Genomic DNA, 18,926 nt, shown 5'->3' with positions numbered 1-18,926 from the left:
CTCTGCCAACAACAACAACAACAACAACAACAACAAACGGTTAATGGTTAGCTGGGGTAAATAGCAAACACAAAGCAATCTACAATATGGAGAGTAGGTATGGTCAAGGGCAAAGACAGAGTAAAACAAAATCTTACATTACTGACTCTCAGCCTTCATTGTAATTTAGAATTAGGTAGGAAGTTTTAAAAAGGTTTAAAAAAATAATCACATGCCTTCCCTCTCTCCTGGATCTGACTGAATTAGTCTGGAGTGGCACTTGAGTATTAAGATACCCAAGGAAAAATTTAAGGAAACAACGCCTTTGAAAAGAAATGAGGCTTTATTCGAGTAACTTTACAAAGACAGGACAAGGTACTATAGGTTGAGGGCAGGGGATCAGCAAAGATGGAAAGGCAACAAAGGGCATTTTGTGTGGGGAATTCTGTGTGGCTGAAATATGTAAAGGGATGCAGACAGGAGGGGTGGGTGGGGAAAGATCTTGAATGGCGTGTTAAAGAATTTGGGTTGATTTCACTAAGAGTTTTCCTCTATTATCACAAATGGGTTTGGGTCATTCATTTCACAGCCATAAAATAATTGGGAGGATAAATTCAGGTGAAGGAAGAGTATCTAAACCTAACCTGCCTTCACCAGTAATCCAAATGTGTTCGAAGTGATAATAGCCCATTTTTAAACCACTTAAAACTGTGTGTAAATCAAGCCACTGACATACTCAAATCTCACTTTTCGGATTTGGGCTGAAATGCAATTTTTCCCAAAATGAATTGTTTCTTTTTTTGCAATGCCTCTTGACTCATGTTGTTAAACTTTACGAAAGTCAATAACCTCACTTCAAGTGAGAAATGGCATAAATAGCACATTTGGGTTACCATTTTTAAATCGAAAGTTGGGAAATTTTACAAACGCATTTGGCACAAAGGCAGACTATAAATATCAGCACAACAGCATCATGTGAAAAATCTCAGGTTTTGTCAACAGTGAATCATTTTTAAATTCAAAACGCAAGAAAATATTCAGCAACCATGTAACCATTTTAAATTCATTCAGCAGTGTGAACAGGAACACAGGGAGAAATCACATACACCTAACCACACATTAAAATATGAAACAGGAATAATTTGAAAACTGACGCTCCGAATTTTGAAAAATGACAAGTGTCATCATTTGAAAGTAACAGCAATACATAGGTTTTTCTTTGGCTGCAGTGCTGGTGGCATTTATTTTAGAGTTAAGACTGAACAAAATTATAGTTTTCCAGCACCCTGATGACCAGAGTGACTAAAAAAAAAAAAAAAAAAAAAAAACCATACACAGGTTAATCATTCCATATTTACACCTACTGTGCTTCCATCATTTTTTCCTTACAACTGAAAGATTAACATTACTATTTTCAGGCCATGAACTCATGCCTCCATAGAGTCTGCTTGAGTCAACACTAACTACCCTTAAGTGTTAGAAACCCCAATAGCCTAAAAATATTTTCATCATCACACGCAGGTTTGTAATTCAGAAATTTAAAATAAACTTTTTCCACTTGAGGCTGGAACAACTTTTTTTTTTTTTTTTTTTTTTTTTTTGGCTTTCTGTAGTACATCCAAAGCGTTTGCCCACATTTTTCCATTTTATCCTAAAAACTCATTGGGAAGAGTGAAAAATATCATCACCAGTTTATAAATGGAAACACTGAAGCTCAAATAAAGTGAGCTGTTTGCCCAACGATAAATTCCAAGCAAGTTGTAGAGTTGGTATTTAGACTTACGTTTTCTTCCTGAATCCCTTTTTCTCCCTATAGACTGTATAGATATATTTTTTATCTATAAATATGGTATGTTTTATCTATTTTAAGACAATACAATTTCCGAGAGAGAAAGAGGTAAATCATTGTAATTCAGGGTCTTAGAATGGATGTAAATCAGTATAATTTTTGATGCTGTATGGAGATTTTTCCCAAAGCAACCAAAGGTATAGGGAAAAAAAATTGCAAAAAATAAATCAATAAAACAAACTTGGAAAGAATTTAAAGAATGAATATGGAAAAAGAAACAAACTCCTGAAATGACATTTCTCATTTTAAGATTAGTTATTTATGTTCTTTACATTCTCAATTAAAACTATTCATACATGTGCATGTGTATTTTATATATAATATATTATATATATATTGAAAATTAGCACAACTCCTTCAAGCCTCTTCTTCTCTGTTTAGGAAGCACAAGGAGATAAATTATAAATCTTCTAAATGTTAACATATTTTAGTATAACATTTATTTCATATTCTGAAAATTCCCCATAAATCAGAAGTATAATTTTATATATTTTTTTAATTTATTTTTGAGTGCACAAACCAGGGAGGGGTAGAGACAGGGGGAAAGAGGAACAGAAGCGAGATCTGCACTGTCAGCAGCAAGCCCAGCCGGATGTGGGCCTCAAACTCAAGAACCCCGAGATCATGACTTGAGCCGAGTTGGACACTCAACTGACCAAGCCACCCAGGCGCCCCTTATAATTTAAAAAAGTTGTTTTTCATGATTTGTCAGAACATTTCCAACCAAAATTATTTTCTAATAAACCATGAAAAATAAAATAGACCATTTTCCCAAAGTAGCTCTCATTTGCATTTATATCCTAAGCACTATGAAAAAGTTTCACACTCTTTCTATGTTTCCCTGACTCTATTACAGCTTCTTCCCTTCCCACTTCTCTAATCCACAAAGATGTCTCCTAGTCCTAAATTTTACGTCAGCTAACGTCAGTCCCTCCCTTACATCACATTTAGTTTTCCCACTTCACGAATCCCAATTAGATCCTGTTTTCACAGAATTGGTATTTGCCTTTGTATGTGTTTATTACCTCTCAATGTTCTCAGCGGGATATACACGAGGCAAATTTATTCACTGAACAAAGCTCCTGAGGTCATACGGAAAAAAAGTACATTTTAAAAAACGAGGCTTCACAAAGCACATTAATTTTAAAGCCCAGTCTGGTTCACTGCTGTCTTCCCAGGCTGAGAACAGTGCCTGTTATAAATAAATAAATATTTACTGAATGAAGAAATGTTCAGTTACTTTAATACGAAGTTCTGAAGCAAGCCTTTCTTTTTCTCATAACACCATGAAAATGCAGGGAAGAGAACTCGGCTTCTCCTCTTCCTACCATATCTATAAACAGTTTATATTCACTACACTAACTTAAACTTATTCAAAGCTAGGGATCCTATTGATTTAAAATGACCCAACCATAAATAACAACAAAAATCAACTGTTGTTCCGTTGGCTAGTGATCAGAAGTCCAAGACAGGTTCAGGGGAAGTTCCTTCCAAGCTATTTCAGTGACATGCATTCTGGTCTGATCATGAATTCTGCTCTCAATTTAGGCTCACCAGCAGGCCACTTGAGCATGTGGACAGTTGGGCTTGTAGAGTCTTAAGTTCCTCAAGAAAATGCTTCAACACAAAAGCAGGCCATGGCCTTTACACCTGCCACTCCCGTATGCAATCCTGATCTTACTAACACTTTCAGGAATGATCTCAGACTCATCCTGCAACTTTGCGCCTATTTTAGAGGTAGTTACCCTGGTGGGATTGGAACCTATGAAAGGTCCACCTAGTTCCACCTTAGAAGGAAATGTCTCCTCAGTCTTCACCCTCAATCCTTCACCCTCAATCCACCCTCAACCTCAATCCTCAATCCTAACTACTTCACATTTCTCATCTTAAAATGTTCCAAGGAAGATATGGAATCTAAATAATAGTAGTGGCTATTGTCAGCATCTATTTAAGACCTGGTCCAACTTGTAAGTCTCATTCACCTCCAATTTAAACTGCTGAACTTACTTAAGCTTGTTCACAATGCATAAAGAGTAGACACTAATTCATCTTAAGAAATGCCCGTTTTATCTAAAAAGTCTAGGATTTAATAGGGTGCTAACTATTATATAGCCTTGTGACTTCTAATTAAGGTTTACTACATAACTATTAAAAATCAATAGAATACATTCTGAAGGCCAATAAGTTGGAATAGATATAAAAATCTTAAAATGTTCCTTTAGATCACCTTTCTCCTTGCTTTCCTGATACACACTAAATACAACCAAAAATGATATATCTTGAAAACAACTAGACTTAAAAATAACTTGTCTTTTAACATGTATATATAATATATATTATACATATATATGTGTATATAGATATAGATATACATACATAGATTGCACATTAATTTATATAGGCCCCACAGCCAAGTAAGCATGCAAAGAAGACTTTCTACTGTGTGTAAGCAGATATTATAAGACTAAGTGTCTGGGGAACAGGTGACCAAATCATGGGGAGAGGGCGAAAGTCAGGGCACAAAATGATGAATTTGAATAGCAGGCCATTCATGCCAAGAAAAGAAAATACCTGGAGAATTGGTCAGCACTTACTTAATATACAGTCAATAAGATAAGCATGCTTCAAGCAAGACAAAGGTGAATTTTGGTCTGAAACTTGACATGGTTCTCCAATTACAAGGAGCTGAATCACCAGGTGTTTTACAATTTTTCTCCCAAGTCTACTATCTGTGACCATGTTGGTTAGATTCCTACTAACTAACCAGAAAAGCATACTTGATTCCACTGTCTTGCCTTCAAAGCTTTGCAAGCATGTTCATGTACAAAGGAACATTAATGGTAAACCAATCCAGCCTCTCTCTCCTGTTGGTGACCACAAGGCAGCCTCTCCATTCCTAGGATGTAACCTAAGCTTGCACAGATGGCCTAGCTCGCTGCTAATACAGGAGAACTGGGTTTGTTTTCAGGGTGGGTGCTGCAAACCAGCAGGTGTATTTATAGAAGGGAGATAGACTATGATGGAGGGATGATGACAGAAGAGGAAGTTTCTTCCACCTGGGAGAGAAGCCTGTGGAAAGATCTGGATCTCACAGCCTAGGTTCTATTCCTGACTTGCCAACTTATTAAAACCCTTTTTGGTCTGTTATCTTATGTTTAAGATTTACACAATGTCCCTTGCCTCAGATGGCTGTCAGAATGAGGAATGAAATCATGAATGAAGACCTGGGCTGTGATAGGCAATCAATAAACGGCAACTGCTCTCCCATTCTCCATTCGTCCAGAATTGCACCTCAAAAATCACAGAGGTAGACTGCACCATTAAAACTAAAAGGCCCAAGCTTATTAGCAGAGAAAGGAATGACTTGGATGGAGGCTTGCTTATTTACTGGAGGATTTTGCTTAAAATGGAGTTAGGATATTAATAAATCGGGAGACCACATGGAAAAAGCATCCAGTATGAACAAACTGACAAAAAAAAAAAAAAAAAAGGCATCCCTTTATGTAAGCACGAAACAAACTTCGGAAGCTGCGGATATCCTGTGAACCTACTCGGTGACCTCAATTTAAATCACAAGAGCACGGAGAGCTAACCAAGATGCACACCATCCATATGCCGCCTTGTCAGTTTCAGATCACGCTATTTTTGCAAAACTGTCCTCAAACCTGAGGCTGCTCTCCCGCCTCCAAACCCGCCCCAGACGGGGTTGGAAGCCAGGAGCGAGTATCAGAAGGGATAGGGATGGGAAAGTGGAAAGGTCTGGTCAAAAGACAGAAAAACAAGGCGGTGGGTGAGGGGGCGGGGTAGAGCAATGTGGCAGAGACGCGGCCAGTGAGCCAGAAAGACGGCGGCTTCACAATGAGGGAAAGGAAGAGACTGCGACAAGAGCCGGCTCCTGGTCTCCGGCGGGGAGTGATGGTGAGGTCAGGGGCGCGCAGAGCGTGGGAAGACGGGAAGGGGTGCGGAATGAAGTCAGAGTCGCTGGTCAGGCAGGGGAACCAAGGAGCAACCGAGCAGGTGCAAAGCCCGCAGGCGGGGAGGAACCGGTTCAGGGTACTCACTGTGTACAGCAGGTTGAGAGCGCACAGGCAGTTCTTGGAACACGCGAAGCCCCCGCAAACCATCTTGGAGCCTGTGGTTGCCGAAATCGCAGGTAAACGAGGCTCGGGCGGAGCCTCCGGAACAGCCTCTTTGTCCTTGCCTTTGAGGCCTGGCCGAGGCCGGGGTGGGAGGCCTGGGCTGCGGCTGCAGTGCGCTGCGCGCCCACCGCGGCTCGAACCCGCTCTGGAACCTGCGGCCGCAGCAGCTGGAGCCTGAGCCCGAGCCCCGCCCAGCACCCCCGCCTCGCCCCGCGCGCTGATTGGCCGCCGGCAGGGAACAAAGGTAGAAATATGCAAATAAATGCGCTCCGCCTGCCGGCAGCCGGGAGAGGCTAGACGGCCCGGGGCCGAGGGGGAGGGGGTGGAGGCCGTAGGGGACCTAGCTCGAGGCCAGGCCGTGTGACAGCGGCCTCCCTGTCGTTTCCTGGGGAGCAGGTGAGGAGAAGAGGGCGGGGCTCGACGGAGATCCACGCTGGCAGGGAGAAATATGACAGCACCTCTCGGTTCTTGGCCCTGGTGGATGACGTGGCACCATTTTGAATGAGATTTTAAAATTAAGCACCTGGCCTTGTTTGAAGGAAGGCAGGAATAAATGGAGAAATAAATAAACGAATGTGAATGATTTAAAAGAGAGAATGAAGTGGGGGGAAATAAAAGGAAGGAAATAAGGGAAGGAATAAAAGGAGAGAGCGAATTCTCGGCTTCTCTAGGAAAATAGGTACAGTACATGGCCCATAAATGTGACTCCTGTCACGTCAAATTTACCCTACAGGAATTTGCAAATACTGATAAACTATGAATACGTGCATGCCAGAGAAAATCAGGAGAGATTATTTTTGTCTTTCAATACTAAATATCAGTAAATTTTTCTTTTTTTCCCAAATAAGAATTGTGAAAAATATTTAAATGATACAGTCTTCACCTCAAGTCAGTCCATTATCACTTTATTGACTGTCTACTGCGGAAATGCATCTTGTATCCTCAGATTTCTCACCTATAAATTGAGATATTATGTTAAGCACTTTTTTGCACAGTGCCTGGCACAAACTAAGTGCTCAATAAGTGTAGGCCAGTATTAGTAGATCTAATAGGCTTTTTTCTTTTAATGTTTATTTATTTTTGAAAGAGAGAGAGCACAAGCAGGGGAGGTGCAGAGAGAAGGAGACACAGAATCTGAAACAGGTTCCAGGCTCTGAGCTGTCAGCACAGAGCCTGAGGCAGGGCTGGAAGCCACAGACGACCTGATCTGAAGTCAGATACTTAACTGACTGAGCCACCCAGCCACCCCAAGACTAATAGTTTTCTAATGCCTGCTGTGTTCCAGGCACCTAAGCTAAGCCAGTAAAGGCTTGGTTGTTTCATAGTACCATCTACCAAAACAGGTTCTTCTAAAGAAATGTTCAGATATTTATATGGAACCTAAAGGTTCATACTGAGTAAATTATGTGATAGCAAATGCTAAATATATGGATTTTTTAAAGTTTATTTATTTATTAGAGGGGAGCAGAGGGAGAGGGAGAGGATCCAAAGCATGCCCCATGCTGTCAGCACTCACAAATGGAATGCTGGGATCATGATCTGAGCCAAAATCAAGAGTCCCACGCTTAACCCACTGAACCACCCAGGTGGCCCTAAAACATATGTTAAGTAGAACACTGCAATTGGTTGAAATAGTTAGTGTTCTTGGAATTTCCTGCTCTGTCTTCTAAGCTCTCCTTACTTCCCCAAATCCCACCACACCAAGAAGGCTCCATCGATTCTTTTGCTTTTGTATTCCACATTAATCTTTTCTGTACACCCCGAAGTATTCCAAAAATCACTCTAGAAAATGACCATCCAACCCAAACAATACAATGCTGCTCAGCCTTCCACTGTAAAAGCCAAAAACTTACTAAAGAAGTCCGAGCGAGGAGATCGGTTCATCCACTTCTCATTCCTGGAGGCCACCAATATCGTACCACTACATTGCTCCCCCTAGTCATGGCAACTCTTTTTTTGTCTCCTTCATAATATCTTCTACTATCTCCCTGTGGGCTGAATCTCTTTCTTTATCTCAACGAAAGGCCACCTATTGGTTAGGGGTCCAGCAGGAAGGATATAGTTCATTCAAATAGCATAATTGAAAAGAGTTTAATAAAGAGACTATTTTTTAAAGCGCGGACAAAGTTGAAGGAAGCTAAGAAAAAATAATGGAGCGGCTCAGCTCCAGCAAGAATGGGTAGTTATGATTTTCCTGAAGTCTAAAGGGGAATTTAGGGAACAATTACAGAAGCCGGGCAAGAGCTGTAGTGGTAGAAGCATTGCCTCATAGGATTTATGGGCTTTGATGGGGAAAACCGAGGAACTACTGCAAATTGGGAGGAGGGTGGGAGGTAGTGAACATGATGAATTTCTCCTTAGGATTTATAAAAGACCACTTATTTCCATCCCAATAAGAATGAGCCAGATATGTTACAAATTCACAGTTTAAAACAAAACAAAACAACAACAACAACAAAAACTGTCAGAGAATTGAAGACCTAAATACATCTAAAAGAACGAAAATCCGGGAAGTAATAAGACAGTCTTAGGAAGAAAAGTTCACAGTTTCCATTATCTTGTGTGGGTTGGCTGTAGAAAGAAGACTGCATAGAGAGGGACAAAGAGAAATGAGGTGATCTTTTAACCATGTTTTATTGCCCATGTGTGAACTGGTGTGACAGTGTATAATCCAGGGGGCTCCAGCTACAGAGTGAGTCTGTGATTGCTTGCCAGATTTAACCCATGAACCTTCACTTAGTACAGGGGTTACAAGTTTCAAAGTCTGTGGTCAGAGAAGAGTACTCCTTCCCCAACTATCTCAAGGTTCACAGATCTTCCCCAAATACAAGAAAGTGGTTAACAGCTGGATCAGGATGGGCAAGACGAGAAAGACCCCTATGGAGCAATCTGACTCTTGACCTAATCCAAGGCATTGGCTACTCAAGGCTAAGGGGGTAGAAGAGAGAAATCCCCCTATGATATATTGTAAGAATCCTCCATTCCTGAAATAGAACAGCAGGATAAGGAGATATCTTACAAAGACATGACTGAAAGCAGAGAACATGACTGGAGAGCAAAGACCACTCCACAGCAGACAAAATGGCAGCAGCCAGGTTATAAAACAGAGAACTTCCAAGGTTCAGAAAGCTGGTGACTGAGCACAAAGTACAAAGCGTTCTCCATACAGACCTCCTTCCTGTAGAAAAAAGGTCTTGATCAAAATATTTGAAGCCAATGCTGACTGAATCTAATTAAACCTGTATTTTTTCTTCTATCGAGGTAGGCACCCAGCATAGCAGCCTGATAGAATAAGGCCTGTATCATTTAATACATTCTCAACAGTTCTTTTATATACACTTTGTGACACACAATCAAAAATTATGAAAGGTGTGGATAATCAAAAAAATTTGGCTTATGGTCAAAAGAAAAAAATGATCCATAGCATCAGGCCCAGAGATGATCCTGATGTTCAAATTTTCAGACAGGTCCTGAAAACTAAACATGATAAATGTGTTAAATATTCAGTGGAAAACATGCAGGAACATATGGAGAATTTCAGCAGAAAGATCAAGATTATTGGGAAAAATGTAAATGAAATGAGAAATACAATCAGAAAAAAATTTTAATGTGATTTAAGAAAACTGGATAAAACAGAAGAAAAAATTCAGTTGAAAGAGAGATAAATAGAAATTACTCAGACTAAAACACAAAGATAAAAAAAAAAGTGAAAAAAATAGTTCAGAGCCTCTGATACCTTTAGGACAAAATCAAATAGCGTGTGTGCAGTTCCAGAAGGAGAAAACAAAAAAAAAAAAAAAAAAAAAAAAAAACGGGACAAAAGACATATATAAAGAGAATAACGGTCGGGAATTTTCCAAAGTTAGTAAGAGATATCAACTCACGGATCCATGAATGGTCACTTCTACCTACTGGTATGCCCACAGCAGTATGAGCCTGCCCATATTAAGGTGAGGGAACACAGACCTATTATGGGAGGGTTGCAAGGTCACATTGCAGAGGAGCACATATATGGGAAATGCTGCAGTGTGTCTTTGGAAAATAAAATCTGCCATAGGTAATGTCCTTTTTCCATATAATGCCTCCATATTGCCCCTTTGTTAACAAACTGTGTGTTTTTTTTTTTTTTAATGTGAGAAAAAGAATAGAACGTTGGACTATAGTTCTCAGAGAGTTTCAATGGAGACTAAGCTCAGAGACTATTTTATTAAGTGGAAGAGGAAGTTTTGTATTTGTACAATAAAATTGTCTTTGGCCATAAAATCAATAAAATGGACAATTGAAACTTACTTTCTTTAAAAGCTGGGTCTTCTGGGGCACCTGGGTGGCTCAGTTGGTTAAACATCCGACTTCGGTTCAGGTCATGATCTCGTGGTCTGAGTTTCAGCCCCATGTCAGGCTCTGTGTTGACAGCTCAGAGCCTGGAGCCTGCTCTGAATTGTCTCCGTCTCTCTCTGCCCCTCCTCCACTTTCACTCTGTCTCTCTCTCTCTCTCTCAAAAATAAATATTTAAAATAATTAATTAGTTAATTAATTAAAATTGGGTCTCCTAAGCATATTGTTTTTAATAGTTTTAGATGGAAATAACAAAGATAAACTAAATTAATTAGCTTTACATATAATTTCTTGGTCCTTGAATGTGAAATGAATTTTTAACAATTTAGGAGATTGCTATACTCCTCTCTCCTTTGTTTTAATTTTTTTTTTCTTGCTTGCTTGCTTGCTTTCTTCCTCTTTTTTTTTTTTTTTTTTTTTTTTTTTTTCTAGCCAGGGAAACAGCATTCTTGTGCGTTAGTCCGGATCCTCTGAGAAGCAGACACCAAGACTGTACTAGATATGCAAGAGATTTATTGGAAGACACATCTGTGAGGTTTCCCAGGTGCTACAGAAGGCTGTGAGCACTAAAAGAATGCAACAGAGGTCTGACTTCCGTGAAAGTAAAGAGGGAAGGAAAGAAGGGAGAGAAGGAGGGAGAGAGGAAGGTGTTAGACTTCAGGGCAGTTTTAAGAAGATTTGGCAAGGCCAGCAAAGAGTCTTTGAGTCAGATGTGCAAAGAATCTAGCACACTCTCCTGCAATGCAGCTGCCTCAGTATCCCTGCCACACTCAGTCACTGGCTAGAAACATCAGCACAAATGCAGTGATGGACATTGGGACTGGCTTCAATTATGCTCTCCACAATAGATCTGAGAGGTCCATTTTCTTGAAAAATAAGTCTAACTATATTTTCCCCTAAAAATATTTCCCTACTCACATTTCAAACCATCTTTGAATTTTTCAGTCCTCATCATTTTATCAGGGCAGGAAATTCTCTAACTTCATCTGGGTAATCCACTTCAGGCTTTAATGAACATTTAAAAACTCTTCATGGGGGTGCCTGGCTGGCTCAGTTGGGAAAGCATGGGACTCTTGATCTTGGGGTTGTGAATTTGAGCCCCATGTTGAGTGTAGAGTTCACTTAAAAATAAAAAAGAGTCTGTTTAAAAAATTTTAAACAGGGGCGTGCCTGGGTGGCTCAGTCGATTCAGTGTTGGACTTTGGCTCAGATCACGATCTCATGGTTCATGAGTTCGAGCGGCACATTAGGCTCTGTGCTGATAGCTTGGAGCCCGGAGCCTGCTTCTGATCGTGTGTCTCCCTCTCTCTCTGCCCCTTCCCTGCTCATGCTCTGTCTCTCTCTCTCTCAAAAAAAGAAACATTTAAAAGACAGATTTAAAAAAAAATTAACGAGAATAATTTGTTTTAAAAAAAATTTTAATAAAAAATAAATTTAAATTCTTCATGGTTTAGATTTAGCTTGATATTATCTTAACTTTTTTATTTTAATCTTTTTTTTTTTTTTTTTTAAGAGAGAAAGAGAGAGAGTGTGTGCACACAAGCAGGGCAGAGGGGCAGAGGAAGAGATCAACAGAGAATCTTAAGCAAGTTCCATGCTCAGCACAGAGGCTGACATGGGGCTCCATCCCATGATTCCAAAATCATGACCTGAGCCGAAATCAAGTCAGCCACTCAATTGACTGAGCCACCCAGGTGCCCCTTAATTTTTTATTATTTTTTGCCATTCAAGTTTAAGGTCAATATATATATTTTTTTAATTTTTCTTTAATTTTTTTTTTTTTTTTTTTTTTTTTTTTTTTTTTTTTAGTATTTATTTATTTTTGAGACAGAGAGAGACAGAGTGTGAGCAGGGAAGGGGCAGAGAGAGAGGGAGACACAGAATCGAAAGCAGGCTTCAGGCTCTGAGCTGTCAGCACAAGAGCCTGACGTGGGGCTTGAACTCACAAACTGTGAGATCATGACCTGAGCTGAAGCCATACGCCCAACAGACTGAGCCACCCAAGCGCACCTCCACATTTTCCTCTTAATAATTCAATACAAGGATTTCATTGTTTTCAATAAATCTTAAACAAAATGACTCCTAAGCTTTTGTACAACATTGTTAACTACTCTACCAAAAAACTTTTTAGACTTCTCAGAAATATGAAGATGAAATTGTTCATACACATTTTATGGCCACATAAATAATATAGCAATTTTAAAACACTTCAACTACAGTACACCTTGCTATAGCTAAACCCCAGTATATTGCTTTAACCAATAAAATACTATTAAATAAATTAAATGCCAATTCCTAAAATGTCTGTCAATGGTTTTAACTAAAATTGATCCAGCTAAATGATTTCTAATGACAAATACATTTTTTATTCCACATTTTTTTCGGTCCATTATTCTCTGATATTCTTCTGTCTCCTGGACAAATGAAAGACAGGACTGTAGAATCTTCCATTTGAGATGATTTGTAATCTTTTGGATCCAGTGAAGCATAAGAAGGGAATTTCTTGGCCAAGAATAAGACAAAGCAGCTGATCAATTGTTACTTCTCTCCTTCCAAATCTCTCTCTTCCGCTATTTTCCCTGTTATCCTTTTTGATGTTTTGCCAGGTTTTAGCAATTGTATGTGACATATTCCTCCATCCTACAATAATATTGTCTCCCTTTTGCTATGCAGAATGTTTCAACATTAATGCCAAAGGACTTCAAATGATAATTCATTTTCAGAGAAAGTTTTTCTTTCAACCACAAATTAAACTTGAAGTTTTTCTTGCTTTTACCGACTTATTTCCTTCTATGTAATGTCAATGGGACTAAAATATATGCATATATATGACTATCTTGTCATATGCTATGGCACTAAAATCTCAATTCTAAATTTCTGTGACCATTTGTAGTAGCAAATTCAGCTTTTACAGCATTGCAGAGAATTCCAGGGCCTAACAGGCAAATCCAGCTTGATGGCCAGACAAACCAACCAGACCACTGATCAGCTGCCTGTAATGAGGGGGGACAATCAGCTTTAAGCATGAGATAATCTGCTTACCCTTTGCCTCTGTTTTCTCCACATCTTCCCTTCCATTTTTTTTTTTCATGTGCTATATTAATGATGTACCAATGAGAGTACAATTGGAAGTAAATTGATGATATTTTTAAGGTTCCATCACATGAAAGAAATTTCTGGAAATCTAAGGCTTTCCATTTTGAGTACTGTAGATCACTGTGTATTGCATTTATTTAGTCCAGTGGCTACTTCAGTAAATACATAATTTTTATATCTGAAAGCTAATAATAATACTGCCTTCGTTAAGACACATATATCAGAGAAAAAATAGGTAAAAAATGAATAGGAAAAGGTACAATTATAGGGGTCAACTGAATTTATTAAAATAAGCTCTCATTATGTTTGAGAAAATGAAAGGAAACCTGACATTTATAAGGGTGACCAAATGTACTTAATTTTTTTTTAAAGTATCTTTCTGACTCTTACCTATAAACAGTTTATGAGTTCTAAAATAAGATTGATATAGTATAATGCAGGTCCTGGCACACTGGAAATCATTCAAGCTGGAAACAACTCAGATATCCATCAGTACTGGAAATAGATAATGAAATCATGGTAAACTCACATAGTGGAAACGTATCCCAAACTGAAACTGAACAAAATACAGCTACCTCCATAATATGGATGTGTCTTACAGACACTGGGTTAAAAGAAACCAGAAATACAAGAATGTATAGTGCATCCTTCCATTTATATAAAACTCAAAAACATCAATTCTAATGCAGTATTCAGAGATGAACACTAAAGAGGCAAACTAAATAAAAGCAAGGAATGGGTAGCCATAAACGTCAGGATAGTCATGCGTTTGGGGAGGTATGTGTGGAAACAGTGATTGGAAAAGTGTAAAGGGGGTCTCCTGGAGTGTCCTCATGTTCCTCGAGGATCCCTTTCTGATGATTACTCTGATGAAGAGTGGAGGAGGGGAAAAAAACTTACAGCCTGAAGTACGAGTAATCTGAGATTTTATATCATATAAACGATATTATTGTTATTCTAGAAAAAAATACAAAAAAATCATCAGTGTATTTTCAAACTTAGTTTCTTGCACAAATTTTTCTTTTGAACAGTAACTGTTTTTTTAGGGAATGTAGCTGATAAGGTGACCTTTGTCATTTCACATCAGAGGGTTTTGTATATTAACTGTTGCTACCATAAAGTGCCAATTGTGTCTCCAAGATATTTTTGGCAAAGTCTGGCAGGTACAATTTAGGGCAAAGAGACCTAGTTTTTGGAAATAAATGTGTGCCAGAGTTAAGTCATATCCTATTTACACAAGTTTAAGTATACTGGCACATGATTAAAACTTTCCTGAAATAGGAAGCATGGTAAATTTTTTGAGACCATACACTAGTCAGAAAATATTTTCATCCTGCCTTCTCATTTTATTAATGGCTCCTAATGTATTGAATTCTAGGTTGGAATTTGTTTCTCTTTATAAGTTTGAAGGTCTTTCTCTAATAAATTTTATCATGCAGTGCTTTTGAAAAATCCAGTCTTTCTGATTCCTGATACTTTGCTTATGACAATTTATATTTTTTGTTCTCTCTTTGGAAGCTTGTAAGACCTTCCCTTTGACTGCAGTGTTCTGAAAACTTGGAGGAGCTCTTTAAGAAAAAGGATACTAGAGTACAAAAATAAAAATTAAAAAAAAAAAAACTTAGGTGCAAAAAGTAATTGTCTAAAATGGAAAAAGAAAACACAGCAAATTATAAATTTTTAAAATAAACGATAAATTCTACAAACCTCACAAAACTCATATTGTTTTTACTAACCACTTATCTAACTCTATAATACATTTTCCCTACTCTTTTGTCTTCTTACTCTGATTTCTTCTTTACATGACAACCATTTTGTAGTATTTTCCACAAAAAGGATGGAAACATAATTCAGTGTTTCCTCTAGCATGGTTGATTGAAATCTATTTTTTATTATCAATAATTTAGTTTAACATTTTCTGCTTTACAACTTACAATCACAATGCATTATTGGTAATGCTATATAAATTTGGGGGAAACCCCTAATCATTATCTATTTCTACATAACACATTACCCCTAAATTTAATAGCTTAAAACAATAACCATTTTATTATATCTCACCATTTTATAGGTCAAGAATTTGAGCAGGGCTTGACTGGCCAATTCTTCTGTCCCGTACAGAATTGACAGGGTTGTTTGGTGATATTCAGGTAGCAGCCAAGTTGGTCTGGAGGGTCCATCCTCACATCCTGGAGTTCACCTGAGACACCCCTTCTCCATGTCATCTCAAGGCCTCTTCATGCAGTGTCTGTGAATTGACTACATACGTGGCTCAGTGCTCTAAAAGCAAGGAAGACACTAATAATCTTCTCAAAGATGGGACTCAGAACTGGCACAGTATCATCTCCACAGAACTTGTTGGGCAAAGCCGTCACAGGCCAGGCCACATTCAAGGGGAAAGGAAAATAGACCCACCCTCTTGATGGGAGTGTGGCAAAGATTTTGTGGCTTTAATTATACCACAGTGATTCTATTTCAGTTACCTATCAGCTATACAACAAACCACCCTCAAACACCAAAGCTTTAAACAATAACTTGTGGGGCACCTGGATGGCTCATTCCGTTAAGCATCCAACTTCGGCTCAGGTGATGATCTCACAGTTCATGAGTTTGAGCCCGGGTCATGCTCTGTGCTGACAGCTCAGAGCCTGGAGCCTGCTTTGGATTCTGTGTCTCCCTTTCTCTCTGCCCCTCCCCTGCTCGCTCTCACTCTCTCTGTATCAAAAATAAATAAACATTAAAAAAAATTTTTTAAACAACAATTTGTCATCAACTCTTATGATTCTGTGTCTTTTGTGTATTCAGCTCGGCATTTCTCACTTCAGATTTCTCATTCTGTTGCTATCAGTTGGAGACTGTTAAAGTGATCGGAAGGCTCAAAATGGCCAGATATTCAAGATGGCTTCCTCACCACACGTCTGGAGCCTCAGCTGGGATGGCTGAAGCAGGTGGAGGATGCAGGCTTTTCGCATGAGTAGCATGAGCTTCCTCACATGGCAATTTCAGGGTAACTGGACTTCTTACACAATGTATTGCTGCTCCTGGAGTACGTGTTCCAAGAGATCCAGGCAGAAGCTGAAAGACTTCTTGGAACTTAGCTTCAGAACTCCCCTATACTACTTCTACCATATTTTATTTGTCAAAGCCTGATATGGTCAACCCAGATTTAAGGGGAGGAGACTATATACAAGGGCATAGCCGCCAGGAGGCATTTGGGGCTATCTTTGGTGCTAGCTGCCACCACTTAACAAATTTCTTCCAATTCAAGGCATTTCATAATCCTAAATACTCTTGAATTGACAACACCCAGTAAGTTTGCATGGATGTCCATGTGCAGTGAAATATTATGAGTTTTATGTAATTCTATCTGCTATGAGAAAACTTCCATTTTGATGAGGTGTGATTGAAATGGAATCTTCCATTTACAATTTTACATATCTAATGATTGAAAAAAAAATTCTACAGACTTCCTTCTGGCCCTATAAATCACAAAACTTTCTTTTTCATATTCTTTTTGTGCTGGGTTCCATAGGATAAATCCATAACACATTATGACTTCTGGCACTGCACCTTGTTTCATAGGGTGAATTGACACAGTGTCAATATGAATTTTCCTGGAAGCCATTCCTATATGGGACTAGCTAAACTATACATGCAATATACATATGGAATAACTAACTACATATGGAAGTGGCTGCAGGCTACATAATTATATCACACTAAACCCAAACTAAATGTGTTCCCAACTCAACTTCCCCTCACTGAACCCAAGTATGTTCACAGTCTCTACAAAGCCATTCAACTAGACGGAGAAGATTAACAGAGGGCAAGTTGGAGTAGAGAGAGTCACCTGATTAGCGTTAAAATATCTTATGTTTGCAAATTTTACAAAAACATTGAATTATTTGAACACATTGCTAGAATCCCTCCCAAAGCCTGTGGAAGATTTATTTATATTCTTCTCCGCCCCACCCCCACCCTTCACCCTGGTCTTGTCATCAATTCAGGATACCTTTCCTGGGGCTTTCTTCGCTAGCCTCTATAATGAGCCTCCTTACCTCAGATTTTGGCCTACTTAAATCTATTCTCTATCCTGCAACAAGAGTAATCATTCTAAAACATAAATGTGACCTGATTGTCATGATAGCTTAAACTTTTCTTTTTAGATGTTTGTTTCTTTATTTTGAGGGGGGAGAGGGGCAGAGAGAGAGAAGGAGAGCGAGTGAATGAATCCAAAGCAGGCTCCATGCTCAGCATGGAGCCCAACATGGGATTCAATCTCATGACTGTGAGATCAAGACCTGAGCCTAAATCAAGAAATCAGGGCTGTCAAAATGACTAAGCCACACAGGTGCCCCTAGCTTAAAATTTTCAGTGGTTCTTTGCCATTTGTCCAATTCCTTAACATGGCTTACAAGCCTTTTCAAAGCTTGGACCATAACTACCTTTCATCTTAGTACTCCTTACTGCCCTTCAAGCACTCTTTAATCCAATCACATTAAATTATTTTAATTCCCTGGTATTCTTTCACTCTGGGTCTTCTTCACTCCTAGGTCTGGGTTGGGTACCCTATCAGCCAACTAAGATAGACTGAGCTGCAATAACAGTTTGACCATTAAATTTCATAATCCTAGCAATACAGACATTTATTCCTCCCACATGAAGAAGTTGAAATCAGAAGGGCTGTCCTCCATGCAGTGACCCAAGAGCCTGGAGAACAGAGACCTGCTGTTAAGGCCTCCATGCACTTTCTGCTTGACTAGAATGTATCAAATTACTGTAGTAATTGGTGAACACCACTAACTTAGTCACATTATTCATCTAAGCTACCCCCATCATAGCTCCTACCAGACCCATCACCATCTTTATCACAATGTTCCCAGGTCTTTTCACTTCTCTCTCTACCTTTTATTAGTATATGATACATTTTGTGAGAGAACAAACATGTTAGTATGGTTTAATATTTTTTTTTCTCTCCTAGTCTCAGCAAATTCTAGGCATTCAATTTGTGTTTACTGAATGAATAAATAAATGCACAAAATATTGATGCTATCATGTATTTACAAGATGTCTAGCCCCATAATCACCTGAATAAAGTATGTTATAAAACTTACTTACGTCTATTCCTTTACTTGGCTTTTATTATACTCCAGTGAGATCATTATGATTTTTTATGTTACTTACTCCATTTTAGAGATCACAAAGTTGAGGTTTAGGGATCACAAAGGATTCATTATTGGTCATATGGCAGACTTCCTTTGTTCTAATTTCAAGTCCCATTCTATATCTAGGGAAAAAAACATTCACTATTTCGTGCAGGCCTGCGTTGCTCAAATCCTGAGCATTCCAAAGAAAAGCCAGTCTTTAGGACTGCCCTGGACCAGTTCCTGAGAGAAGGCCAGAGCCCTTGGAATAGCTTACCTAAGTGTGTTTGTATGCCCGAGGCCTTGGGGTATGCTGTTTTTATAGTGAATGTCTGTTTTGTTCCAGCAGGGGATGGGAGCAGGGGAAGGACAGGAGTCTGAGTT

General features: G+C 38.9%; 1 protein-coding gene across 1 annotated transcript in view; it reads right to left on the bottom strand.

Annotated features, from left to right (window-relative positions):
- The window catches only part of TSPAN13 (tetraspanin 13), a 31,973-nt gene extending 25,843 nt beyond the window's left edge, over positions 1–6,130 (bottom strand). Inside the window, exon 1 of the mRNA XM_007089081.2 lies at positions 5,890–6,130. Within this exon, the coding sequence (XP_007089143.1) occupies positions 5,890–5,952 (63 nt within the window). The 5' untranslated portion in view covers positions 5,953–6,130. The remainder of the gene's footprint in view (positions 1–5,889) is intronic.
- Positions 6,131–18,926: the final 12,796 nt, after the last annotated feature.

The sequence above is a fragment of the Panthera tigris genome, chromosome A2 (assembly GCF_018350195.1).
Source record: "Panthera tigris isolate Pti1 chromosome A2, P.tigris_Pti1_mat1.1, whole genome shotgun sequence".
Classification (NCBI taxonomy): Eukaryota; Metazoa; Chordata; class Mammalia; order Carnivora; family Felidae; genus Panthera; species Panthera tigris.
The sequence above is the reverse complement of the archived record's forward strand: the minus strand, read 5'-3'. Positions and strand labels throughout refer to the sequence as shown.